The 25,710-nt window shown below is 48.5% G+C and overlaps 9 protein-coding genes across 9 annotated transcripts; 3 read left to right on the plus strand and 6 right to left on the minus strand.

Annotated features, from left to right (window-relative positions):
- Nucleotides 1-2,571: 2,571 nt before the first annotated feature.
- Nucleotides 2,572-3,645, plus strand: BKA55DRAFT_685707 (RNA polymerase II transcription elongation factor-domain-containing protein; the record flags this gene model as incomplete). Its single annotated transcript, XM_046198834.1, has 2 exons — nucleotides 2,572-2,680; nucleotides 2,735-3,645. 2 exons carry the CDS (start codon nucleotides 2,572-2,574, stop codon nucleotides 3,643-3,645), a joined length of 1,020 nt encoding a protein of 339 aa, XP_046053970.1.
- A 131-nt stretch (nucleotides 3,646-3,776) lies between these two features.
- BKA55DRAFT_242516 (Mss4-like protein) lies at nucleotides 3,777-4,617 on the minus strand. Its single transcript, XM_046185319.1, has 2 exons — nucleotides 4,337-4,617; nucleotides 3,777-4,282 (listed from the first exon to the last, which is right to left on the minus strand). The coding sequence occupies exons 1-2, from the start codon at nucleotides 4,436-4,438 to the stop codon at nucleotides 3,908-3,910; spliced, it is 477 nt and encodes a 158-aa protein (XP_046053971.1). The 5' UTR covers nucleotides 4,439-4,617; the 3' UTR covers nucleotides 3,777-3,907.
- A 179-nt stretch (nucleotides 4,618-4,796) lies between these two features.
- BKA55DRAFT_501867 (ribonucleases P/MRP protein subunit POP1-domain-containing protein) lies at nucleotides 4,797-7,523 on the minus strand (the record flags this gene model as incomplete). The annotated part of the gene is made up of 1 exon (XM_046186870.1): nucleotides 4,797-7,523. The coding sequence occupies one exon, from the start codon at nucleotides 7,521-7,523 to the stop codon at nucleotides 4,797-4,799; it is 2,727 nt and encodes a 908-aa protein (XP_046053972.1).
- Nucleotides 7,524-10,283: 2,760 nt separating this feature from the next.
- On the plus strand, nucleotides 10,284-11,728 carry BKA55DRAFT_502666 (N-terminal C2 in EEIG1 and EHBP1 proteins-domain-containing protein; the record flags this gene model as incomplete). The annotated part of the gene is made up of 4 exons (XM_046186946.1): nucleotides 10,284-10,322; nucleotides 10,375-10,398; nucleotides 10,463-11,051; nucleotides 11,103-11,728. The coding sequence occupies 4 exons, from the start codon at nucleotides 10,284-10,286 to the stop codon at nucleotides 11,726-11,728; spliced, it is 1,278 nt and encodes a 425-aa protein (XP_046053973.1).
- A 109-nt stretch (nucleotides 11,729-11,837) lies between these two features.
- BKA55DRAFT_558275 (Hsp70 protein-domain-containing protein) lies at nucleotides 11,838-14,106 on the minus strand. Its single transcript, XM_046191858.1, has 3 exons — nucleotides 13,716-14,106; nucleotides 13,504-13,630; nucleotides 11,838-13,440 (listed from the first exon to the last, which is right to left on the minus strand). Exons 1-3 carry the CDS (start codon nucleotides 13,849-13,851, stop codon nucleotides 12,012-12,014), a joined length of 1,692 nt encoding a protein of 563 aa, XP_046053974.1. The 5' UTR covers nucleotides 13,852-14,106; the 3' UTR covers nucleotides 11,838-12,011.
- A 111-nt stretch (nucleotides 14,107-14,217) lies between these two features.
- BKA55DRAFT_501712 (uncharacterized protein) lies at nucleotides 14,218-15,008 on the plus strand (the record flags this gene model as incomplete). The annotated part of the gene is made up of 2 exons (XM_046186860.1): nucleotides 14,218-14,415; nucleotides 14,469-15,008. The coding sequence occupies 2 exons, from the start codon at nucleotides 14,218-14,220 to the stop codon at nucleotides 15,006-15,008; spliced, it is 738 nt and encodes a 245-aa protein (XP_046053975.1).
- Nucleotides 15,009-15,050: 42 nt separating this feature from the next.
- BKA55DRAFT_558279 (uncharacterized protein) lies at nucleotides 15,051-17,788 on the minus strand. The gene is made up of 2 exons (XM_046191859.1): nucleotides 15,747-17,788; nucleotides 15,051-15,698 (listed from the first exon to the last, which is right to left on the minus strand). The coding sequence occupies exons 1-2, from the start codon at nucleotides 17,360-17,362 to the stop codon at nucleotides 15,419-15,421; spliced, it is 1,896 nt and encodes a 631-aa protein (XP_046053976.1). The 5' UTR covers nucleotides 17,363-17,788; the 3' UTR covers nucleotides 15,051-15,418.
- A 1,470-nt stretch (nucleotides 17,789-19,258) lies between these two features.
- Nucleotides 19,259-21,128, minus strand: BKA55DRAFT_558280 (P-loop containing nucleoside triphosphate hydrolase protein). The gene has a single exon (XM_046191860.1). The coding sequence runs from the start codon at nucleotides 21,041-21,043 to the stop codon at nucleotides 19,499-19,501; it is 1,545 nt and encodes a 514-aa protein (XP_046053977.1). The 5' UTR covers nucleotides 21,044-21,128; the 3' UTR covers nucleotides 19,259-19,498.
- A 1,349-nt stretch (nucleotides 21,129-22,477) lies between these two features.
- Nucleotides 22,478-24,860, minus strand: BKA55DRAFT_672126 (S-adenosyl-L-methionine-dependent methyltransferase). Its single transcript, XM_046197983.1, has 3 exons — nucleotides 24,656-24,860; nucleotides 23,983-24,596; nucleotides 22,478-23,952 (listed from the first exon to the last, which is right to left on the minus strand). The coding sequence occupies exons 2-3, from the start codon at nucleotides 24,553-24,555 to the stop codon at nucleotides 22,603-22,605; spliced, it is 1,923 nt and encodes a 640-aa protein (XP_046053978.1). The 5' UTR covers nucleotides 24,556-24,596; nucleotides 24,656-24,860; the 3' UTR covers nucleotides 22,478-22,602.
- Nucleotides 24,861-25,710: the final 850 nt, after the last annotated feature.

The following is a 25,710-nucleotide window of genomic DNA, read 5'->3' on the forward strand; positions in this document are numbered from 1 at the left end:
GTCATGGATGTTTGCCAAACGGCTTTGTGTAAATGCTAGAGCTTCTGGCTACCTACTCTGTTACTTGTCTAGTTCCTGACAGTCTACCCTAATTCGCACAGCCTCGAGTATTTCCCAGGCAAGGCGTTGTCACCATATCACTTGATTCTGGTCTCACAAGATTGGATGCTTAACCGCGAAAGACCCGTACAGTATCAATGGCACGGCTATTGGAGTCACAGATCCTCACTAGAACCTGAAGGGTTGACATATAAACATGTTAGCCAATCCTCAACAAAATCAGAGGCTGTTTCCTTGCATATCCCAGATCTATTTTAAGTGGAATCGGGAGCTATGTCCGACTCCAAAAGTTTGGCTGTAAACATTGGGTAGCCATCGAATCAGTACTCGGCTAGGGGATGGAAGAAAACTTAGGACTCCAATCCTGAGTGGTAAAACCACTACAATAAGTTTAGGATAATTTAGGGTGAGTTTCGTACGCTCGCTGGCTAGGTGTTGCCCCCGCCCCCCGGGTTTAAGGTCTTACATATCTTGACACCCTGAGGGTCGGGGAGTTTGGAATCAAAACTCATTCAGCCAGTTCATGTGGCTAGCTGCAAACTTCAAGATTGTTTCCTTACATCACTTCGAAGCGGAGGGATGGATCTATTCATAGCTCGAATGTTACTAGAGTCTGATGGAAGGCTATTATCTTGCCCGCATGACCGGACTACGCTGGATGGCTATTCATTGTAGCCCATAGCTCTCCACAGTGTGTGCCGTTGCTCAGAGGTAGCTGGTCTGTTCAGCAAGACATGTGTCATACTGATGCTGTTTCTGTGTCCTTCTCCGATATTCCATCAAGAAAACAAAAGGCTGCTGTAAGGATGTAGCCATCCACAACTATTGTGATCGTAACTTGGTATAATATGCTGTGAGAACAAAGCTGATACTTGAGAGGTCTTCACGTTTATTTTACATCTTTCGTGATCCTTGGCCATAATCTGATAGGATACTGATATTGTGCTTGAGGTACGCTTCACACCAGACCTGACTCCTAGTCGTCTCTCAGGCACCGAGATATACTGAAAAGATTCTATTCTAACAGATTGAGTAAAGCCTACTAGTGACGCGTATTGCCTGAATTCAAAACCTCCTGCATTATATAATAGCTGGATGAGCAGGATGTATTTAACTTTGATATATGCAAGGCACCTAGTTTCTCCATAAGCTCAAGAATACAGCGTTCAGCACTGCATTCCGCGCTCCTAGAAGTCCAGAATAATTGCATTTGGCATAGTTATTAGTTACGACATCGGGTACAACTCATCAAAGAACGCTTGTTAGACTTGAGTATATTATTTAAAGTAATTTATATGACTTCTATAAACTCTGGAAATATGAAGGAGCCTCTCGTTATCGGCAGGACGAAGCCAAAGTAAGGGAAAAGCAAAGGTTACAGTAATGACAGAGTCAGCTGGCTGTTGATCATAGCTTTGGAGAGCCCTAAACGCCTGTAGAAGAAACTGTATGGATAAAACAGAAAGCAGGCCAGGGGTGTTGAGTAGGTCGTCGATTGCGGTGGCCAAGAGGCAGCAAGATTTAAGTCAGCAGGGGCATCATCTCCAAACTAATGCTCTACTATCATATCCAGCCTGATTTTTGGAACAGAGACTATGCATCGGCGACACTGAGGTTATTTGTGGAATGTGTCACGAATTGCGCCCTACCATGAGATACACAGATGCTGAGAATCAAGGCGTATATCGGGTTGTCGAAACCATAAATCTAGTTAGTCGGCAATCTTGAATTTCGGGACCTACGTCGTATGCGGGTAATTGAAAGCGTAGCGAGAGACTGCTAGGAGAGATTAAAGATGAGTTGTTAAGGTTTCAAGGTCATTGGAGGCACGGAGTTTGGCAACTTGCATAACCTAGGATTTGGTAAAACAGGATATGCTTATTAACATGCTTGTTGATAAGCCTTATTAAATGAGCTTTGAAAATGGAATTGGAATTGCTTTGTCCCCTATTACTCTGTATCGGGACCGTGAGGAGTTCCTTTGTTTAAACTGGTTCACTGCCTCATCGGGCTGCAACAGTGAGGCTATTAATGGAAGTCAGCTCGTGACAAGATTAATCACGAGCATGATCAAAGCATTGCATCTCGAATGATTCAATGGCTTGAAAGCATGAAATATTTGCCCTTGTCTTCGTGTTTTCCCACTTTGTCTTTGAGATTGCCAAATACTAATCTTATCACCCTTGGTTTGTTGACTTCACAATACTCGAACGTTAGGTATTCCACTTGCTCCTCTTATTACCTTCGTCCTCCCCTGCTGGCGTCTCCCCACTTTGAACCCGTCTGTCCACTCGGCCCCATCTTCTCGGATTCTAGACTCCAGACCCTCCTCCGGACTTCCCTTTCCTTAACCCGCGCGTCAACTTGAACCTTAAACAACTCGAGACAATAACATCTTGGATATCCTTCAGGGAAAATATATCATATTACCGTACTATTCACCTCCAACACTAGTATTATACCCTCAATTTCTCGCACCTTGCCCCCTTACGCCCTGTCGCGCATCATACTATGGCAGCGGCTGGCCTGATCGATCCGACGAAGACGGGCAACTATCCCGTCATCCTCGGCGATGCTCTCTTAGGCAAGACATCCAACGAGATCTTTACCGGTATCAAGTGTTAGTTTTTTTTAATCCCCCAGACTCGATATCATGATACTTACATGTTACAAGACAATTATAAGCCGACACTCTCGTCAGACTCAGCCCCAAACTCAGCTCGCATAAAACCCTCTATCCCCGGCAAGACGGCATCCTATGACCTCACATATACCGATAACGATGCAAAGTATGCTTTCACAGGGACAAGGAATAAGGATAGTGGCCAATATGTTCTCTACTTCGACCCCAGCCGCAAGGCCTTTGTCCTCGATCTTGTCGACTCTACTTTCAACATGAACGTCACCCGACTGCCTGGCAACCCCGATCCTGACAGTCTCCGTCGACAATATCCTCACATCGATAGCGCCTCAAACAGTGCATCAAAAACCAATATCAAAACTGAAAAGAGTACCTCCGACAAATCCACTGCCAAAGCACGCGCCAAAGCCACCATACAGAAGAGAGAGGTCAAGCGCAAGCCCGAGAAGAAGCAGGCCCCGAAGCATATCGAGCTCTCACTGCCAGTACCTCAATCTAACGGACAATCAAAACCTGCGGAACCCAAGAAGCGTACGCCAGCCCCTGAAGAAGAGGACGAGGACGAGGATGACGACGATGGTGGTCTTCTTGTCGAGTATCCTGGCGCCGACACCAACACAGCGCATAGGACCGACTTCTCACCTGCTTTCCCGTCTGTCCGCCGCTTTGATGAATTTATGGATCAGCGTGAGTCTGAAGGTGATGATGCTGATGGCGAGGAAGATGATGATCCAGACTTTGAGTTCAAGCTGCCCAGCCCTGTCAACAATCGTGGTCAATATGAGACTGGGCCCGATCCTATGGACGTAGACGGCGAAGAGGAAAGAGAGGAAGAACCAGAAGTCGACCTCGCCAAAGAACTCGAGGATGCGTTCGAAAACATGGAGAACAGCCAACATGAAAGCCCCGATGGTGACGAAAGTGAGATTAGTGAAGAGGACTAGAAAGGGCTTGAGTTTTTGGGCCTTTCGGTCTAGATTTTGTTTATATGCGGCGTTTTTACGGGAACAGTTTATTCTGTCAGAAACAAAGGTTATACTGTTGATTAGGCGTTGGATAAGAGTCATTTTCAAAGGAATACTCAACGATACCACCGCCCGCCACCTCCAGTACGACCCTGGTACTACTTCTAGCTATACTACTCTGAAGCAATCACATGATGAAGAATATAATCATATAGAGGAAGCGTCATGCTTATGGTGCTACTTATGCTATCCTCTCAGCCTCTTCTCCTTGATCATCATACTTCCATTTCTCTCCAGGCAAATGATCCGTGATACCCTCGATCGCATCCTCAGACCAAAGATGAACCTCCGAATAGGATAACTGCCGACCCCAGGTTTTCAGGCCGTCTTTGTCGAACGTTCCGACAGACATACTAATCTTTTCCGACTTCTCATTGCGCCAGAAGAGCCAGCTGCCGCAGTTGGAACAGAAGCCCCGTGCTGCTTCTGGTGAGGCGTGGTATCGCGATAGCGTCGTCTGAGAGGTGAACTCTACGCTGGACGCAGGGACTGAATGAAGCCATGCGATGAGAGAGCCGCCATTTTTACGGCACTGGGAGCATTGACATGTTGAACCCTGTCAAGTGACGGTAAGTACAGTGATACTTGAGAGAAAAGAAGTGAGACGTACGCTTCTCTTCCAGTCGTGACTAGATGGAAATGTCAGCGTGTAGCGAACCGAACCACACAGACATCCGCCAGAGACGCTTGCAGGGTATTCTTCTGAGGCCATTGGGTTGCTTTTGTACGAGTGATAGTGACAACGAGACCGAAGTGTTCAAAAATGAAAGTGGTGAGACGAGGAAGAGATTAGAGTGTGTTATATTGCATAGCTGTGAAGGGCGTGACCCCTCATCGAGGCGCCTTGCCCGCGGCAAGAATGTCAATGGCGCCTTTTGCTTCCCTGTTTACTGAACGTCTATAAATTCAGAACTCCTGGCGTCATTACTCTCCTGGTCCACTAATGCCTGCATATCAGGTTTAGGCATGGGTATAAATGCACGCCTCGCCAACCACATTCCATGATCTCTGAAAGAACAGAATACAAGTACTGGATCAGTACGTCAGCTGATGCTTATATCGTAAACTATTTAGACAGCTTCCCATTTCGCGAGCCACCCAACGCTTTCGCCCGCATTTCGAACTATACAATATCGACCTTCCTTTGCGTTTTCCTTAACATCGTCTAAAACCTTGTCTATCGCGATGGAACCAATGGCCATACCGTGACCCTCACTTAGGCTAAACGATCCGGTGGTGACGAAGCCAATGAGATCTTCGACATTCGGAACAAGGGGATGGCCGTTCATGTCGAATTTGTTAGCCGATGTAAAGGGGTAAGGCGCAGGTTTAGAGACGAGTTCAGCGGCAAGTTGACGCTTCAGAGAATCCAAGTCGCGGGGCGTCGAAGTTTTGGATGCTTTGTTCTTTTTAGACAGAGACAGCCGAGCCTGAGAAAGCCACTGGGACCGGAGATCATATGGAAGAGAGAAGGGTGTAGGTAATGAACCCGGGGGGATAGTGGCCGGGACTTCGGCTTCGGAGGACTGTGGCGCTGTGGTAGGACGAGATGGGAGGCGGTAGATGCGAGCACAGGAGGTGACCACGCCCCTAGAGACAAGAGATATACGGACGCCAAGAAGAGCGTTTCTTGGTATTGGTGAAGGGGTAGACGGAGAATTGAGGGCTTGGTTGAAAACATCTTTCGAGGTTTGGCGCAGCTGGTAAATGGGCGGCTCTTGTTGTTTCGGTGCTTGTGTTGAAGCTGGATCTTCGTACTGGTCCAAGTCCATGGTGTCCTCAGTATTGTTCTCTTCGCTTCCTTGCGAATCCCCTGTATTGAATAATAGCTCAAAATCGTTAGCAAACCCATCTCCGACCTCGCCCTTCCTCCCGCCGCCCAGGTCGAGTGATTCCCAGGCGGTTCTCTTGCTCTTCGGTCGTTTCTCCCAGGCTGCCTTTCTTTTCCGACGCTCCTCAAGCTCCCATGCAGCACCAGCCTTGGTTCCAGGGAAATCCGCGGGAAACCAAGTCTGCCCTCGTTCGAAGACGACCTGGCGGATCTCGTTCAAACCTGCGAATCGTGGATTGCCCCCTGAAGAAAGGGAACAATGCACCAAGCAGTACCAGAGATGCTGTATGCACTTCCATGGGGCAAGCAGAGTCCATGTTCCTTGAGTCTGTGTGCCTGTATCTGTGCGGGAAGCCAGAAGGATGACTGGGATGGGGGGGTCATCTGCTTTAAGTTTCACGGAGGTCCCGGGAGCATTTTTTGCTTTTCGTCTGTCGATTTGTTTCTGTGAAGGGAGGCAGGACGCAGCATGGCGAATGTCGCGGTCGAAAATGGCATATGGTTTCAAATTCTCCTCAGCCGACCACGACGCTATCTTTTCGAGGAGTTGGAGTTGCGAATCGGGGTCTTCAGGGACCTCCAGACGCCTTGGAGGATATTGAAAACGAGGATCTTGCACCGAGAACCCCAATACCGCGCCAGCAGGGAGAGTGGCTGCATTTGTCAATCCAGCCAGCCCTTGAAAGATCTCAGTATGATCCGATTTCGTCTTATCCTTTACGGGATAAGTACGTAATATAGCTAGTAGAGCTTCTGTAGATCCCGGTCCTGTCAAGTCTAAGCTTCCAATCTCAAATCGGAGATCTTCGATGTAAAGACGAGGGTTTTCCTGCTTTATCAAAGATAGTAACTCGTTAAACAGCTCGAGGAAGGCCGATGGGTGGATTCTCAAGAAGACCTGTCTCGACTCTTGTTTAAGCTCCTGGTTGTCTTCTTGTGTCGGTGGTTCGGGGTTCCATAAGATAGTACATGGTCCGATCATCTTTCGGTCGCCATGATTCTGCTGCCCCGTTTGAATTTCTCGACTTAGAACACCAGTCCATGAGCGGGTTCCGATCCTCCACTTCTTTCCCTTGTCGTTCCAACATGAATCTTGAACAACCCCTGCCCGCTTCAGCACACGTTCTATACCAGCGCGTTTGCCGTAAAGCCCAATTGTGCTCATGTAGCTCATCTCCCATACAACTGCGCCTCTGTCGCCCTGTGCTCGATGTGTAGGTCGGTATATCTTTTCGTTTGGTGTCAATGGGATAGCGAACCGCCATAAAGGTTCCAATGGATCAGTCATACGTGCTCTTTTCGCATGCCACGAGTGTGTTGGTAACCATGTTTTGTTCAGTTGGCGCTTGCGGAACTTGGACTTTGGCTTTGGAGGTTCGTTGAGTTCGTTTCGTCGAAGTTTTGGTCTCGGTGCTCTTCCTATTACAGCTAGTGCTTTGTCTTTACTGACATCTGCATCCTGCTTCGCCTTCGCCTTCGCCTTCGCCAGGCTAGCCTTCCGTTTCCTCGCTGCCAATATTCCCAATTTTCGTGCTGTTTCGGATCTTATCTTCGCTCGCGTTGTTCTGGGTTTCCTCCTTCTGGCTTCGACAACCGGAGTATTGTCGTCTTTCATCTCTTTAAGCGCACGCTTTCTCAGCCGACGAGGCACCCGCTTGGGGTTGTGACTTGCCGTGCGGCGGCGTAACCCTCTGGGTACCTTCTGAAAGGCACGACTGCTAGCAACAGCTTTCGATGTGGCCATGCTCTGTTCGAGGGCGCGAATCTCGAACTCGTGGGCGGCCACAAAAGCCTGGAGATCAAGTTCGCCATCTTTGAGTGCAGCTTCGGCGGGTTGTGCAGGGATGCTGCGCGCAGCATAAACCACAGAGCGCTTCTCCCTGCGGCCATTCGATATCGGCGTGTCGGCCTTTCGCTTTCTGCTGTCTAGCCCAAGTTGGGCTCCGGTAGAAGATCCCGGAGCCATGGCGAAAGATTTGTTGTGAAGGTACCAAATTTGTGAGTTCTTCAAGTCACCTTAAATCAATGTAAATCAATGTAAATGTCGAAACGCGACGGAAAGAAAATAAAAGCTTTATCGATAAGCTTTGACGGCCCCTCCGAGTCATTAGGACCGCCATCATGACAAGTAAATGAGCTTGATTTATTAGAACTGAGCTAGTCACTTGATTAATCTCATGAAAATGACAGATCTTTTGGGCATAAAAGACCGCGATTTTGTTTTCCCTGTAAGGTCAGTTCTCCAGAACTGATCACAAAGCTAAGGTATATACGATGAGCATGGCCTAACACGGGGTTTGACACATTTGCGATACATGCAACAACAAGACGGTTAATGAAATTGGTAATTGTTTTTAATGTTCAAGCCTCCAACCTTAACGTTGAAATAAAATACGAACGCCTCTAGTAAAGGTATACGCCATCAAGTTTGCGCCATTCGCCAGATAATCGTGCTGGACGTTGCAATCTGAGAAGATCAGATCTCTGAGTCTACTTGGTTGCCAAGCCGTGACGAGAAAGTGATTTTTGATCAAAACGTAAAGAAGATGCCCCAGAGCTTCCCTGACTCATCTATTCTAGCTCCATCCCGTAACACTGTAGTGTCTCCTCACTGCTTCCGCCAATTGTCCTGGAGGTTGACATTTGGAACACATCTTGTGGCCCCTGGAACTTGATCAGCTTATGGGTATCTCAATGCATCCAACACAGATCAATAGGGAACATACCAAAACTCTGGAGGATCAACAACATTAGGCGTACATGGCCTTTGTGATCTTTCGTATTTTGGGCACCACTTTCGAACGATCCAGGCATGATGTTGGCACCGAAACTCGACCTTGCATTGGTGGTTAGCAAGAGGCTTCATACTGCAAGGAGGGAGTTCATACAAAGAAATAGTCACACATTCTCAACGTGTAGATAATTTTGACAAAGAAAAAGACGAGGACTCAGCGGCGATCGTCCCCCTTTTGCAGGATCACTTCCATATTACATGTCTGACCTCTCATTTTCATTCAATCACATTATTGTAAAATATGCTAAAGGTTCATGGTGAGAGGTGACCGATGGGGAATCTTACCGTAGAATCGGACTCAAAGGTCTCATATTTGTTGTATATTGCTTCTTCTGAGAACGCCATCGTAAGGAAGCGATGCAACCTGCAATGCAGCAGGGAGCCAAAGGACAGATCGGGAAACGGGTGTTTGAGAATGAAGAGAGAAGATTGTGCATAATAGTTCAAGTTTTCTCTTTTGTCATCTCTTCTCCCGTGAGGAGAGAGAACTGTTGGGTCTGTATGGTCACACGAGCCGGGCGGTTAAGGCACATAATATGACCAGGAATGACTTTTATCATGCCGTTGGCCTAGACTTTTGCTTTGAATCGAATACGAAGCTTGAGAATAGTACGTGGTGTTCAGAGATCTGTTCGTAATAGTCTATCGTTGATTCTCGGTCCATATAGAGTACTTTGGGTATTGTCTCTTCTCTCGACAGTACCCCTGTTCCTCTGCCGTTTCAGACTATTTCGCCTCGCCAGGATCGCTGACATTCTCAGCTCAAAATCAAACATGGGTTCTGAGAAACTAAGTCGTATTCAGCAGGTCTTCTAACCTGTTTGTTAGAAGTTTTGAGAAAATGACATGTATTAAATATTAATGGCCATAAATAATATGATGTCGATAAGTCGTCTCTGTAGGATCTCGATACTGTTCGAGCTCCAATGTCTATTACGACATATTGAAGACATCTCCAGTAGATCGATCTCTTTCAACTCTAATTCCCCCTCTCTAGATGAAACATATGAATCGGTGGCGGTCCAGCTGGTCGGGTGCGGCCTTGCAAGAATGACTTGCAGGCGTTTTTTTTTTTTTTTCTTTTCCTTTCCTTTTCTTTTTCTTTTTAGAACAAGGGAGCTGAAGACGAAGTGCAGGACCTCAACAAAGGGAATAATGCAAATTCTAAGAGTAAATAAGAGTATGGAGCCAGAATATACCTGTTTAAAACACCCAGGAATATAATATCTCCTAAAAACGATTGTAAGTATTGTTGAATTGGCATGTCCCCCTTCAAATACATACATAAGGTACCTTGGGTATCAGATGGCTATCAGCCGCCTGTGGCTTTGCTTGGTGTAAGAACCGCATCTCCCGTGGCGTCAAGTCACAGGGGGCATAATGGGATCTGATCCCTGGAAGTGCCCGTGACGATATCCTCATCATCCACGTTAAGATCATCGACTTTCGATATACGAGCTTATCTTATCATCGCTGATTACAGTCAGTTTCAGTTTCACGTTCAAACGACCGCAAACGTTCCACCAGATACAGCGCCATAGGGGACCGCCGTATCGTTAGGCCAGTCGCTGGCAGCGTCCACTAGAGTTGGAATTGTCTGGCAGACCAGAGCCAAAGTCAAAGTCAAAGTCCACGCCAGACAAGCAGAGGTAGATCCAGAGGGGGGATGGCCTCTTTAAGTAAGCCGCATCCCCACCAGGTTCGCATTTCCGGTGCATTACGCGGGCTATTTCTGTATATAGTCTCTGGCATCTAGCTTTGGCGATATTGCAGCCAACACTCATTCACTCACTACAGCCCCATTGCGGAAGTCTGTCGTAAGATTAGATACCGTCATAATTACGCTCAAGCGAGCTCGCTATATACTCACATCGTCGTAACTTAAACATTGCGAATTATTGACAGAGAGATATCCTGACAATCTTTGCTAACATGGGCTTTCTCAAACCTGAAGTTGGCAAGGCTCGGAAGGTAAGGATTTATCTCAATCTTCAACTCGAACTCAGGTTAACTCGCACCTCAGCCAAAATTCGATCTTCATCTCAAGGTACATCCCTCAACTTACATTCAGCCACTCTATGAGAAAGAGAACCTTAACTCATACTTCCTAGATTTACGACCTCAACAATGTGCCGCTCGTTTCTGGTCAAGCCTTTGTCAAATGGCACCTCTCTCACTCAATGACCGCGGAACATCGCGGCCGCACGCAGAAATGCCCAATCGCCAACCACAGAGTTGAATGGGGCTTTGTCACCGCAGTACCATCTATCCGCATATCGATAGACCGCAATAACAACCTTACCGAGTGTCCCATGGAGTTCGAGGTCATTCAAGAATTTGGTTTGACAGAGAAGGTCACCCTTGGCATCGTTCGCCTCAACCTGAGCGAGTACGTGGAAGAGAGCGAGGCCTTCGTCAAGGATGTCGCATCGCCTGGTCGCATGCGTAGCAATAGTATGGGTGTCAGCCCGACGAGGGGTGGGACATCACGGCCGCGGCGTGATTCGGATGTTGTCGAGGATGGTATCGTGAGAAGATACCTCATGCAGGATAGCAAAGTCAACAGTACCCTGAAGATCAGTATCCTCATGATCCAGGTCGACGGCGAACGGAGTTACGTAGCTCCTCCTCTGAAAACGGCTCCTGTGTTTGGCGGTATTGGCGGCATCATGAGCGAGGCCATAGAGGATGACGCTGGGCGTAAGTTAACTTGATTCGTGCCGTACATTCCCTGCGTCTAACAATACATAGCAATAGCTGCCGCCGTCCCCAACTTATCTAAGCCTCGCGATGCCGCTGAGCTCCAAGACCTCTACCGAAGCGTTCTCGCTGCTTCGTGGAGTCGACAACCCAATGAGCACTCTGCAGAAGAAGTCATTGAGGACATTTTCAATGGAGGCAACGGCTGGAAAACTAAACCTCATAATGCTTCGCCTGTCACTGATGGAGAAGACGACGACCATGATATGGGTCCACGTGATACCATCCGAGCCCGCGATACTCGCCGTATAACTCACAACCTGCTTCACCCTCATCACCATCATCACCACCATTCAAGCAGAACTGCCTCGCCTTCGCATAATCACCAAAGTAACGGCCCAACTGGCTCCTCACATCGCCGCACACCAAGTAACTCGAGTGATAAGAGCTTCTCGACAGTTACAGTCACACCGTCGAACCGTCGCAAAGGCGTACGCATCCATGAGCACCACCTCGACCACGCGCGCAGTATGGCGAGCATGACATCTACCATGACACTTGATAGCGATCCAATGCGCGAAGTTAGTTATAAGGGAACTCGCGAGGTTAGAGAGGATGATATGCGAAACGACCTCATTGCTTGGCGGTTACCAGGTGATGGAAACCAGGTGATGTGAAGGGCATAATTTAGAATTCAGGACTGGGTTTATTCACGGCTTCCGAAGGGCGGCTCGAGTACTTAATTGCTTAAAATGTCATCCTCCCAATTGACTTGGACATTATTCTTTAAATGTTGAAAGTCTTTATTCAATTCATCCTTGACAACCCTCTATTGTGTCCTCTAGAATCTACCAATAAACCCGTGCTTTTGCATGCCCATCCCCCTTATATACCCACTCATAAAATCATTGCGGCTTTTCAATCAAAGTTCCTGCTTTTGAGAGTCCAGCATTTCCAGACTTAGATGTTTCCTCGCACACCACCCTTGCCGCCAACTTCTCGGGTTGTGACGGTAACGCCCAGATCGGCTAGAACGTTAATCGTAACCTCAACCTTACCACCAGCCTTGACGCCCTTGATGGCGGCCTCGGCGAGAGGGTTACCGATCTTCCAGATCTTCTCCCGAGTCTCCTCCTCCTCTTCATCAGAATCATCAAAGTCGGAGTCGTCCTCATCCTTATCTCCATTCTCCTCCTTGGCCTTAGGCTCAGGCTTGGTGACCTTGATGTGGGTGTTACCCTCAACAATCTTAATAAGAACATCGCCACCCTCCTTGGGAGCAGGGATGTGGACGGTGCGTCGGGCAGGGGCGGCGGTCTCAGGGGCGATGATGGGAGTAAAGACATCCTCGCCGTCAGCGCCCACGGTGATCACACCAATAGCGTTGGAGATGTGCTTGACAGTGGTGACAGCAGGGTGAGTGGACTGCTCGATATCGGCGGCCTCGTACTCCTGGATCAGAGAGGCCTGGAGGGCAGCGCCACGAGCAAGGAGCTCAGAAGGGTTGATGGCGGACACGCTCGTGGCGGGAGCCTGAATCTCAGTGGTCTCAGGGAAGATACCACGGAGGTTATTAGCGATACGAGGAGTGTGGGCAGTACCTCCAGACAGGATAACCTCGTCAATGTCAAGAATATCGAGGCCGGCCTTCTTGACAACACCCTCGATAAGTCGGTTGAAGCCCTCAAAAACCTTGCGGGCAACCATCTCGTATCGTATTCTGTTGATAGTAACAGAGAAGTCGAAACCATCCGCCAAGCTCTCGACACTGAACTGAGCGTTGCTGCCCAGGCTCAGAGCTCGCTTGGTAGCCTCAGACTCAAGTCGGAGCTTAGCAAGACTGCGAGCGTTGTTTCGGGGGTCGATGTTGTGCTTCTTTTGGAACTCCTTAGCGAAGTGGTCCATAAGAGCATTGTCCAAATGGACACCAGCAAACTCGTAATCGTGAGCAGTGGCGAGGATGGTGTAGAGACCGCCTCGGGAAGCGATAACAGCAACATCCGAGCGAGTGCCTCCAAGGTCAGCGACAACAACAATCTTATCCTCGATCTTGGCTTCAGGACGGGCATCGTAAGCCAGAACAGCGGCAACAGGTTCAGAGATAAGCTGAAGGATCTCGATGTCGGCGTCGCTGGCGGCCTTGATTAGAGCCTCTCGCTGCTTCTCGGTGAAGTTTGTGGGAACAGTAACAACGGCGGAGGTGACTTTCTTGCCCAGGTAGTCGGAAGCAGAACCCACAAGCCGTCGCAGGTATCGAGTAGTGGCCTCTGAAACTGAAACAGTTGAAGCTTCTTCCTCGCTCTTATCCTTGACGGAGAACGCGACGGTACCGGAAACATCCTTGGGGTGGGCGGAGGCGTGAGAGTGGGTAGGGTCGATGGACTTGAATCTGAAGGCATCTTGTCAGTGTCGTTGGTTCCAGAACTGGGACTGTGGCGGGAAGGTCGCGTACTCTTGGCCGAGGAAGTCTCGGAAGTTGGCGATGGTGTTATCGGGGTTGCGAACGAGGAAGTTCTTGGCCTGTCCACCGTAATACTCGTCGCCATCAACGTAAGAGAGAACGGTGGGAATTTGTCGGTCTATCGAGCAGCTAATGTTAGCAAATAACCCGGTGGCAGTATCACAGGGCACAGCCTCATGAAATCAAGTCATTCTAGAACATACCTCCATCCTCGTTGGCAATAACCTCGGCCTTGTCGTCAACAGTATAGGCAATGGAACTGTTGGAGTTACCAAAGGTAATACCAATGGCAACTCGATCGCCAGGCTCAGGGCCCTTGGCTCCAGCGTTGTCACTCATTAGGTCGGTCGGAAGAGAGGTTTGTGAATTCGTATGTAATGAAGGAGAAACTCAAGACTCTATGCCTCTTTTGAGGTGAAGCGAAGAGGGTTCCTGGGTGTCAAGATTTTGGAGGACGAGTTGGTGATGGATGTTAGTGGGGGTTTACTTTCTTTTCCCTCAGAGATTGGAAAAAAACTGCCCGCTAATCGCATCGCCCACATTTTTCTTGATCGGCCACTGGTACGGATTCATGTTATCGTTATCAGTTCCCCACATGCCGCATTTGCCCATGTTTTTGACAAGGCCGTTGTTGAAGTTGCCGCATCAAGATTGCAGCCTTTAACTCTTGTATTTCGAAGCATCGGGCTCGTTAAGTTTTACATCATGGCATCCGATGCTGTATTCGTACTGCCAGGCGATATAATTGATCCATCTCTCATTCCTTCACATCCTAAGAAACCTCTGCGGCTCGGTCCTGGCCTACGACATGTGCCTCCAAACGACATCGTTCCCACACTCGCTGGCCAACTTGTGACTGACCGGCAAAAGAATGCAATTCGGGTAGAGAATGCTCGAGGAAAGGTTCGCTCTTGAATTATCTTCAAACCGTAAACCGTCGACTCACCAATTAACAGTATACCCCTCGCGTTGGCGAGCTTGTCATTGGAACCGTCCAGCGCAGCGCCGCCGACCTATTCTATGTTACTCTCTCCGACTATACTGCGCCTGCTCTTCTACCACAGCTCTCCTTCGAAGGCGCCACAAAGAAGACCCGTCCACAACTTACCGCGGGTGCGCTTGTGTACGCACGGATTGCTCTCGCCAACCGTCACATGGACCCAGAGATTGAATGCGTATCTTCTTCAACAGGGAAATCTGAGGGTCTAGGCCCTTTAACAGGCGGAATGCTCTACACCGTTTCACTTGGAATGGCTCGACGTCTGATGATGCCCAAGAGTGTGCAAGAAGGCCGAGTTGTGGTGCTGGAAGAGCTTGGTAACGCGGGTCTTCAATTTGAGACAGCAACAGGGCGCAATGGCAAGTTCTGGGTCGACAGCGAGAATGTGAAAACGGTCATTGCTGTTGGAAGGGCAGTGCAAGAGACAGATGAGAAGAGATTAGATGTGGAAGAACAGAAGAAGCTCGTCAGGAAAATCATCAAAGACCTGAGCTAAAGGAGGCAAGCACGTGGCAGAAACCATGGTGCTCAATAGCACTCTTTGTATTGGAATAGTTCGGTTGTACACTGTCGAATTAATAGATACCCGAGAACGAACACGCTTGGATCGTCCTTTGTCAAATGAATATGTCTTTTCCCATGACCTAACGCCCAATAGTCCTACACGTCCTGACGTTGATTTTTGTGCTGAATCCTGGACTTCTAATACCCAAATATGCTACCTTTAAACGAGTGTAAGAATCAAGTCGCTGCAAATGACAAAGAAAAGTAAATAGAGAGCCCAGCAGAGCGCTGAGATTTGCCAGTCAATGCCCGATTCCCTGGTGGTACATAGTACAGTGCAAGATACGACGGTAAAATCCATATCTACAACAGCGGATGAGCTGATGTCGCAGGCAAATACTCCTATGTGCCGCCCATCTCCTGGTCGACTTCCACAGGTTCTGGGAGGTGTCTCTGATCCATGTTGTGAATCTTTGTCATATGTCGTTTCCAGTTATCCTTGCGAGGGAATCCCTTGCCCCCTTGCCGTGAGTAGTCGCAGCCTTGCACAGCGCAGTGAAACTTCTTCTTTCTCTCATGTCGATCATTGACATGCCGCTGGAGATGGGTTTTGGTCCCAAATCCCTTGCCACAGTTTGGGTAAGGGCATTTGTGATCTTTCGTATGATATCGTTGATGATGCCTATTGGGTTAATGAGTGACTTCAATCAGCCAGCGACAATAAACTTACTTGAGCTTGTGTGGCTGGTCAAACACCTGGTTACAGCCAGGCTCATCGCATGCATGTGAACCATTGCTAGGTGACGGATTGCTTACAGCGTTTCCTGGTGACACGCTATGTTGGTAGTCGGAAGATGTACCAGAGTGGGGTGAAGGGGTATCAAGCTGTGTCGCTGGTGTACTGAGTGATGACGGGTTGGTGAATGCCGGTCCAGGTAGAGGAGTGGATGCATCGGAGGGATAGCTTGGGTGCCGAACACTACTGTCAGGGAGAGGACTCAAGTGGTTAGTTGTTGGAATCTCAGACATAGCGATATCCTGGTTGTCGTCGACCTCCGTTTTAAACGCTATTTGACTCTGGGTCGGCGTAGGAGAGTGAACTATGGGCACAGGTTGAGGTTGAGGATCACTAGGAGGGAGTGTTAATGGGGAGGGTGAGTCCACAGGTCCTTCATGCGTGACAGGCCCTGCTGAGGGAGGCGGCTGGTTGGGTGAGGATTGCGATACATATAATTGATAGTCGGTCCTGTGCCATACTTCGGTTTCTGTCGATGCAGGCATGATATCCATGGGGTTCACGGTACCAGGAGCGGGATGGCTAGGAGGGGATTGAGACGCGTTGAAGTTGAAAGTGGTCGGTGGGGAATCTGGGGGACTTAGCACAGCCCCCTTTGGCAGGGTAGATGGCAAAGCAATCGGGGAGCCCAAGGCTTGGTTAGAAGAAGGTACCGGCAAAGAATCGCTCGCCGGAGCAGTCATGTCAGTAGGAGACTCGGTCGGTCCTCCTGCTGTAATGATCCGTTGAAGACTTCCATCCTGGGCTCTTGGTACACTTTCAGGGTGTTCAGCCAGGGATTGCGATGTTGGTGAGCCAAGAGATTGATCACGCGTGCTCTTGCGACTGAACATATGTTTTAAGTTATATCTTAACGAGCTCCCACGCGACCATGAGCGTTCAGGCTGAGGTCGAGGTTCCTCAGTCGAAAACATGCCAAAAGCCTCTGAAGGGACTGATGGGCTATAGTAGTCCGCACTGGTACCATTAAGAACAGCACGGGGTGCATCACCAATAGACTGCGGCATGTACTCTTCATGATAATTCTCGTCAGAGCCGAACGGCGCTGAGCGTGGTATTGAGTCGTTGGAAGCTGGCTGAGCATTTTCGAAGCCATAAGAAGGTAGATTGGTGTCGATTCGGGGGACATAGTCTGGTTGACCTTGTCCATTGGTTTGTTGCAAGAAGCCATCGTGGGCTGTCCAATCCAAGTCTTTGACAGATCCATCAACTCCCCCACGCGTATTTTCTCCCGAAGGTTTGAACGAGTCTTGTGAGGACAGGCGGCGTTGATTATCATCTATCCCCGGAGCTTCAGTTGCTGGAACCTCGCCAGTCTCCGGGTCGTTCGTGTCGGGGGGGCCATGAAGAGATGTTTGTTTTCGGCGTCTGATGCGGCGGATGATAAAAGGATACGAGCAAAGAACAACGAGCGCAATGCCCACGATAACACCGACAACAACGCCAGCAATTCCTCCATCGCTAAGTTGGCGCTTCAACACGACGCCTCTGGCTTCGAGATTGCCCATCACATGGCTCTTCCTCCCACTTAGACATCGCAAAGTATCCATCGAATTGGACCACACCGGGTTCGAGGAAATAAGTGGCGAATGCGGAGGTAGCCAGCAGCAGCCGGCGAGAGCTGATGGAAGCTGATAATTGGGACAGCAAATCGAGCGGTGATTCTTCTTGTCGTATTACTGGGTTAGGTTATTTGGGCGGGGTGGCCGGTATAATACTGGATGCTCGGGTCTTGGAGGCCGCCGTCGCAGTCGCGCGAGACACAGCGAGCCTCGTGGAAGGCTTGTGCTTTGTTAAAAGGGTCCAGTCGATGAATCGAAAGATACGGTGGGGATAAAGGATGATCACTTTAGCTGTTAGATAGTTAGTGTACTCGTGATCGATCGTTGTAAGAGACAGATTCATGCACGAGTGAGATATAACGACATGGCGGAATCCGGGGGGGTGGTCGTCAGCAGGGCACGCGCAAAGTAACGGCCCTCTGAAGCACCTTCTGACAATGGGTTTTTATCGCGCCTTTTCAGGGCCTCCAACATCTTCAACTGCCCAGAATAAGGTAGCTCGACGAAGGCGATATTTCATTGGACATGGACCTCACTTAGGCCCCGCTTGCCGTCCGAAGCTCCGTCTGTCTAAGCCACACTCATCTCGTCTTAGTGTCAACTCACCCCTGGCGTCATCAGGGTCACTCAGTTTCAACTCAGTTAGATCACTGATTTCAACAGTGCTGTTTCTATAATGTCTAAACCCGTCCACCTCATTCAGTACGTCAAGATCTTAGATCTCAGTCCGTCTCATCTTGTTCTGTTTTGAAGCTTAGCAGGAACAACCATTCGCCACATTAGGAGACGATGTCACTGTTCCCTGTTTTTCTTCGACCGCGGGTTTCGTCAAACGGCTGGTCGCAAGCTACTGGCCCCATATTGCCGATGATAATTTGCAGTCAAGTTCTATAAATAAACACATTTGTGAATATTGAAAGAGCAAAGATGGCTCAAGAAGCGTAAAATTAGCTGCATGGCTTCCTCCTTACTCAAGTCTCGCAAGCTGCTACGACTCTCAACCCTCTTACATCACTTAAGCAGCTCCAATTACCGACTATGGCGATGTAGCTTTATTACAAAACATATTGCAATTGCCTTATCTGACATTCAAAGATTTGATCTGATGGCACTGTACTCATAAGATGTTCTTATTCGCTAGCCCTACAAGCCAAGGCAAACCAATCCATGCCTTCTCTCTAGTGTTCGTCGTGAGTGAGTGAGGCAAGGATCGATGGTTGGCACCATTTCGGCTCAGTCTGATGGCATTGATCCAGCAAGATTATTGTCACTCCATTACTCTCGCTCTTTGATAAAACGTAATTGCTATCCGTCGTAGGCAATACGATACGAGACTAGGGTGGAAGACTTATCAAGTCGTGTGGAATCGAGCGTGTAAGGTCAACAAAGATTTTATGGGAGTATCTATCATTAGTTGAGGGCCTGAGCACTCAGATCAATCACACAAAGAGTGGACCAACCTCTGATAAAGGATGTTCTGTCAATCCCCAGACCCTAGGCCACGCCACAGCCTGCATTGTTCTACCTACCTTAGGTACTCCATTGGACCCTTATTCTTGGCTTCTTTTCCATGGGAACATATTGAGCCGATCCTGGTTTGTTCAAATCAGCGCTATCGCTCGTTGCGTTGTTGCGTTGTGCTTCATCCTGCAATTGAAGCATTTCCCTGTCCGTTTCTTTACGTTGCCTTACGAACAGTGACAGTTTTAGACAACGATATTTATTCCAATGTCTGAATACCAACTCAACATTCATGCTTCACAATAACCCCGATGTTGTTGCCAAGCCATTCACCCCCCACAACATCGACCCCAGTGTGGCTCGATTACTTCCATCCAAGACACTAGTCAATCGGGGCACTGTGACCTTGTTTTGACTTCATCTCTTGACTAGCAATAATTGTCAACTTCACTTTCATTCAGCTTTTCTATATAATACCGTACCGAACCTTCAATACAGGGGCCACTCCAGTTTTGGTGCAATCAAGCTTCCTTTGCTTAAAAAAAGAAGACAGACCCAAATTGACATATCAACCAACTGAACTCAAGTGCTCACACAGCTACAATAACACCATCAGACATGCTTCTCCTTATCGTCACCAAATTCCCCGTGCAGACTTCCCAGTCAGACCACGAATAAGCGATCGTTCGCAACTGCATCCTCCCAGACCTTTGAAGTGTAATCAGTCGGTACGCGCTTGCCCTGGCGTAGGCGAAAAGTCATTGCAGGGTGCATCAGGACAATTTCCGCTTGTCTGGCTCTGGTGATTGCCACGTTGAGACGTTGTGCCTCATCCATGAAGCCGGGCTTTGTGGTTCTCACCAGATCGAGGAAAACCACATCCGCCTGATTGCCTTGAGCTTTGTCTACCGTCAAAACTTCCGTCCTCTCCTGCCACTCAATTGGCCACTGTTTGACCACATGTGCATACTGACGCATGGAGACACTGTATGTTGTCTCGATCATCACACGTCCGGGCTGCTGAGTGTCCGTAATGGTTCGAAATGACGGGTCCTGCAAAAGTTTTTTAACTTCAGCCAATACCCAACGATGGTTCACAGGATTCCAGAAACTGTGGCAATGGTTTTCCTCTTTGCTCGCTGAAAGGGCAATAATAGCCCGGTTCGCGTTCAGTCTTCGTCCACAACCGAAGGCCTCAAGGTGCCGTCTTAGGTAGCTAACCGTTTCCGGGAACTGTCTCGATAATGGGTAATCAGAAGACATCTTTCCGCCATAGAAGAGATCCGACGGCAGCTTGTGTAAGTTGCCATGCGCCCGCTTGTTGATCAACAATGAACTATTGATCGCTCCCAGTCCGTTGGCCCTTGCCATGAGGCTAAGACGCAGCTGCTCAGAATACGGGTTTACCTCAAGGCCTTTCTTCAGGGCATCCCGTGCATCACCACTCTTCACAAAGGGGCGGGTCTGATTGACATCACCCGTAAAAATCCAAGCAAAGGGTTCGAAGAATGCAATTGGAATCAGCGTTGTGAGTTCTCTTGCATGTGGTGCTTCATCCACAAAGATAATATCCGGCTTAAAGAGTTTCGAGAAGCCGCCATATGCGGCCACAGGCGTTGTCGCTATGAAGTCCGCTTGCTTCAAAACCGCGGTGTACAGTTTCGTGACTTCATTTCTCAGACATTTCCAGTCGTCGTGGTCCAAGGCCTCCTTAGCCTCCATTCTGGAGAGCACTTTCTTGAGAGCCACAAACCCACCATCTTTGTGCTTTTCATAGTAGTCCCAAGCAGCTTCATCCAGCGTTGGGGCCTTGTTGGCGTTTCTTCCGACGTTCAAAGTCTTTTCGATGTTGGCAGTTGTCAGAAACTTTCTCGTGAAGTCTGTTTGTTGATCACAGTCTTGCGCCTGGTTTTTGCCCAGTTTCTCGCTGTTTTTCATTTCGTAAGGCCAACCGTGCATTCGAATGATGCGAAGATGAAGACCACACTCCTTTGCCAAGTTCCAGTAGCGGTCCGCAGCATCATCGACGGTTTTGTTGAGGTCAACAAGAAACAGGATAGGATTATAACGCTTTTTGGCACCTGGGCGACGTACTGACTGTATCAGAGCAGAAACGACCATGTTCCACTCTGTCTTGCCCGCACCGGGACATCCATTAACAAAGTAGAGACCATTTGGTATGGCCTTGAGTCCATGAAAGGCAGCCATATGATCCTTATTAAAGGATCGGAATCTTCGCAGAAGACTATGGCGAACCCTATAATCCGGGTGATGTGGGTTGGAAAGGTGAGGGAACACGCTGTACAGATTTACGTGTGTCTTGTTTGATCCTTTGAAATCAAGGATCATCTCAAATGCAGCCTTGCATTTCGGGCTGACCTGTCGACTTTCAAGCTGGCAACCGCCTGTCAGGCGATGAAGTGCGGCAAGTTCGGCCTCATAGGTGTTAGAAAACGTGTCCCATGTAATGAAGATATTTTTTTGAGATGTTTGGTCCAAGGTTAGGCTTTCAAAATCATCGAGTGCAGAGGCTGTCTTCATGTGGCTCATCAGCTCGAGAATCTCTTGATCGCCTTCCTCATTTTTCAACGCTCGGGGAACCTGGACGTTGAAGGCTGCACATTTCACGACCTCTGCGCCGACGATGTTCTCCATTTCCTCATATGGGTTTTTGACGCGAGTTGCTGACAGGTTAACAAGAGAATAAGTCCCGTTCGGAAGCTTTATTCTTTCTTCAAACTCGATGCGGAAGTTGTCAGTGAGAGCAGGAAAGATGAGCTCTTCAGATAGCTTTGGAACCGGAACAAGCAGGAGCCACGTCGTTGTAAAAGAGTTAGCTAGGCAATCAATTGGTGCTATTGGCCAAGCTTCAAACGCGGTTCGAAGGTCATTGAACCGTTTCAAAATCGTCTCTTCGTTGCGTTGCTCGATTATGGAGCCGTTCTCGTGTCTTTTCACATATTCACTGACAGACAGGGCGTACAATGGTGCCAGTGGCTTCTGAGAGTACAATGTCAGTGGGTTAATTCACACGGTTGGGTGATCAAAGCTCACATTTCCGGACGTAGAAACATTTCGTCCGACTGGGGACGACATGGTAGAAGTAGATGGCACCATACCAGAAGAATAGAAACAAGGTGCAGTAGAAACCGAGTAAGAGCGTGTCGGGATAAGATGCGTTGGATACCTATCCCCAAGTGGTCCAAAGCAGTATTGATTCAAAGACTCATCAAAGCGTCGAGCGAAGAAGTTAACGAAAAAGAAAGAGTGGAAGCTGGAGGAGAAAAAACCTTTAGCCAAGGCAGAAGCGTGCAAGGAAGGAGGAGAAGCGTTTGCACTCGCCGTTTGTTGTTAGAAGAAGGTACTCATCTCGGGCTGCGCGCAGGCACCCGACACGCTGCTCCGCACTGCCTGCCAGCTGTGAATCAAGGTCAAAAATCGGAGGGGGGCTTTCGAGGGCAAAGAGGATGAAGGCAGTGGCAGCAGGTGCTAGTTCAAGATCGGCTCTATTCTCACATGAAGGATGCCTCAGACCCAAAGGTAAATGCGTCAGGTAAGGTACTCAGTAAAGTAATGCGATCAAACACTGGTATTCGTGACGGCTACCTTACCTATCTAAAGCTCGAACAGAACAGTTATCTACCACGTCGTGACCTTTCCAAGGAGAAAAACTGTCATCTAGTTTCCAGGCCGCTACAAAACCAAGCCAGTGTCCACTAATCTCGTTCTCCGTACCAGGTTGCCTTGATCAAAAACCTGCTCAGGAGCTAGGTCAAGTCAATCACCATGCCCTCAACTGCCCAAGAGGCTCTGCCGTGTCGGTGTTGTTGTGTATCGAAAGCCTCAACAGTACTTCCGTCCATCATATCCGGAGAGTGGCGTGGCCTATCTTCAGAGTCGTCTGTAAGATTGGCTGTCGTGTCGGAATCATCTTTAATGAGAATGGCGTCCTGGTAGTTGGTGAATGGCTTCATGCGGTCTTCGTTCAAGAGCCATTGTTCTAAGTGCTTGTAGAGAACACGGACTGTGTTTGGGGGAAAGGCGTTTCCGATTTGCCGTTTGATGGATGTTCTGGTACCGAGGAACTGATGTGACTTGGGGAATCCTTGCAAGCTTGCATACTCTCTTAGAGTGAGCTTTCGTGAGCCGTCGGGGTAGTAAAAATCACCTCCACCAGTGGTGACAGTCCCTGCCAGGCGTTCTGGGTCATATGGCGCTCGTGGCGGATCGAAGTAATGGACATTATCAAGGTCATGAAGATCGTCTCCCACACGGATGCCTCCGAGCGCCTTTCCGATACTGTTGTAGGGCAGCAGTCCATTTCCACCCTCCTGAGTGTGTGTAGCCTGGGGGAAGGTTGGAAGTCTCTCACCTGGTGCAGCGGCGATGATGATTAGGCGTCTCCGGTCTTGGGCAGCTCCCCACGTGCAAAGTTTTATAACTCTCCAGCGTACGGAGTAGCCATGCTGTGTGAAGTCCCCGAGGAAGCCATTAAAGTACTCCTCATGTCGGTCATGCGTAAGCCCAAATGTCTGTTCTACGGTGACAAGCCGGGGACGTAACTTTCTAAGTAATTGGTTACACCCATATAATGCGAAAATGTTCGTATCATCGTGACTCGATTCGTGAGTATGGGCTGGTGAAAAATACTGGCACGGCGGAGAGAAGTGCAGCATATCCACTCGCATATGACTCGTCTGCGCGTTGGACAGAAATTGGTCAAGAGACATCTTGTATAGTTCGGTCCCTGGGAAGTTTGCTTGGTAAGTATTCCACACCTCTGGTGCTTTGTCCAACGCATATCGGACTTTAAAGCCAGCCATGAGGGCTCCCCGCGATACTCCGCCAGCACCGGAACAAGAGTCAAATACCGTGTACTGCTGGCCAGGGCTTCGATCTTCTTCATTGGGTCCCTCCGACTCCAGGTCAATCAGGTCACCGCCAGAAAAAGGGGTCCAGGAGCCTCCTTTGACGGTAGATCCTCGCCATCTGTTGCGGAGTATTTCGTTAGAAAATCTATGTTCTCTCCGTGAGACTTCGCTGGAGTCAATGCGAACAAGAGACTCTTCAACTTGCTTCCGACGGCTTCCTTGTCCAGCGTAACAAACCTCCAGCTTCTAGCGGCAGGTCAAGTGTGTGGACTGCACCTTTGGTCGGCCTCTTTCTGCGGGATGTTGGGGATTGAAGATAACCCGGTTGAAATTGGGGTATGTCGCGTTGGTGATGAGCAGTGGGTGCACATGAACCACTTGTGATGGCCTGATGTCTGTGGCCTCTTCGTTGTTCGTGTCATCGTCTCGGCATATCAGCATGCAAACTTCGTTTGACTTCTTGGGAAGCTTTGCGAAAGAGGAGCGGTTTCTCAGGAAGGGTGTGCCACGAATTTTGATTGCGTCTGTAGAGCGGCATCGAACCAGGATTTTGACCAGAATAAACTCAACAAGATATTTCCCAGAAAAGAATTGGCGTACTTCAAGAAAGGAACCTGCTTGTACAATCGTATTCAATAGCCTTATTGTCTTAAGCTCGAGTTCACCCTGTTCGAGAAGACGAGCTGAAGTGTTCGGGTACTCAACACGTTCGCCGCTGGTGTCCTCATCCCCGATCGTACAGGATGAGAGACGCCTTCGGCGCCCAGAAATACCACTGGGTTCTTCAGAAAGAAATAAAACGTTATCGGTCTCTTCTTGCGCCTCAAGGTCGATTCTTTCGATAGGCATAGTTGAGAACTGGACCAGAGCCCAATGGTCAAAGGAAATGTCTGCGTCACTGTGTTAGTTCACTGTGAATCGCAATATATGAAAGATTATGATTGCGTACCTCGAGCAAACGAGGCAGTTTTTGCCTGGTGCTAATGGATAAAGCATGGAAAAGTGACCATTGGTTGCAGAGGAGAAAACGAGAGAAGTGGTTTCTTGTATCTTAAGTAGTTCAGTAGTAGGTTTTTAGTAAACTCCCTGGTATCTGGGGTAACATATATCCTTCACTCTAAATAGCTGGTCCGTGCAACATTACTTATGGGTTGTTTATCTCGTCAAAGCTCTTATTCGTCGTGTAACCTTGGCACAAGTACTATTAACCAACTGAGGATTTATATTGCAACAATATCTATATTCTTGTGGCATGTATAATACTCTCGTGACCTTTATGTTACAGTTCTATTGCGAGACTTGGTATACATCCTTCCTTTGGAATTATTGCATTAGTTGTGTTCGATATAGTGTCACAGGCACCACCTCTTACTTGCTTTTGTTTTGTGCACGAGGAGCTCATCCGCTCCATCTTTCCATTCTGATGCGCCGAGAGATAACTCATTAACGTTTATAGAATGAGCCGGTCTTCTGGCTCAGTTGGAGCTCTTCGACCCATGCTTCAGTCCATCAATGTTCATTGTTTGGGCTGTACATCACATGTAAACCACACGAGATCTGTTATCGTGTTACTCAATCTGAGCACTTACGTTTTACATTCGATATTGATTGTCGATTGTTGACCGAGGTCAATTGGCCTTGCTAGCTCAAGTGTATGATTAATGGCTTCCAAGGATAGGTTCTCTGTGTCTTATGAGTTCCTGTTGCAACGGCGTTGTAAGGCAGTGGAAGGCATTTGCATGTAATGAATAAGATTCAGTGACATTCGGCTCAAGTTCCTAAAACATGGTTGGATTTGGGAATGACTCTGAGAGATTTCGTCGCTGGACACTCTGTAGAGCTCTATTGAAAAGAGATCAACCACTCAGCTATTTGATATTGGAACATATTTGAATCGACTTGTTGGCCACACAGAAACGTGGATGGTACAAAGGGACTTTCCGGGGTACCAACGATCAGTACTACCCCAGAGAAATAAGAAAACAGAGCTACATAAGCCGAAGA

Source organism: Fusarium redolens (assembly GCF_020744475.1).
Source record: "Fusarium redolens strain MPI-CAGE-AT-0023 chromosome Unknown BKA55scaffold_3, whole genome shotgun sequence".
Lineage (NCBI taxonomy): Eukaryota > Fungi > Ascomycota > Sordariomycetes > Hypocreales > Nectriaceae > Fusarium > Fusarium redolens.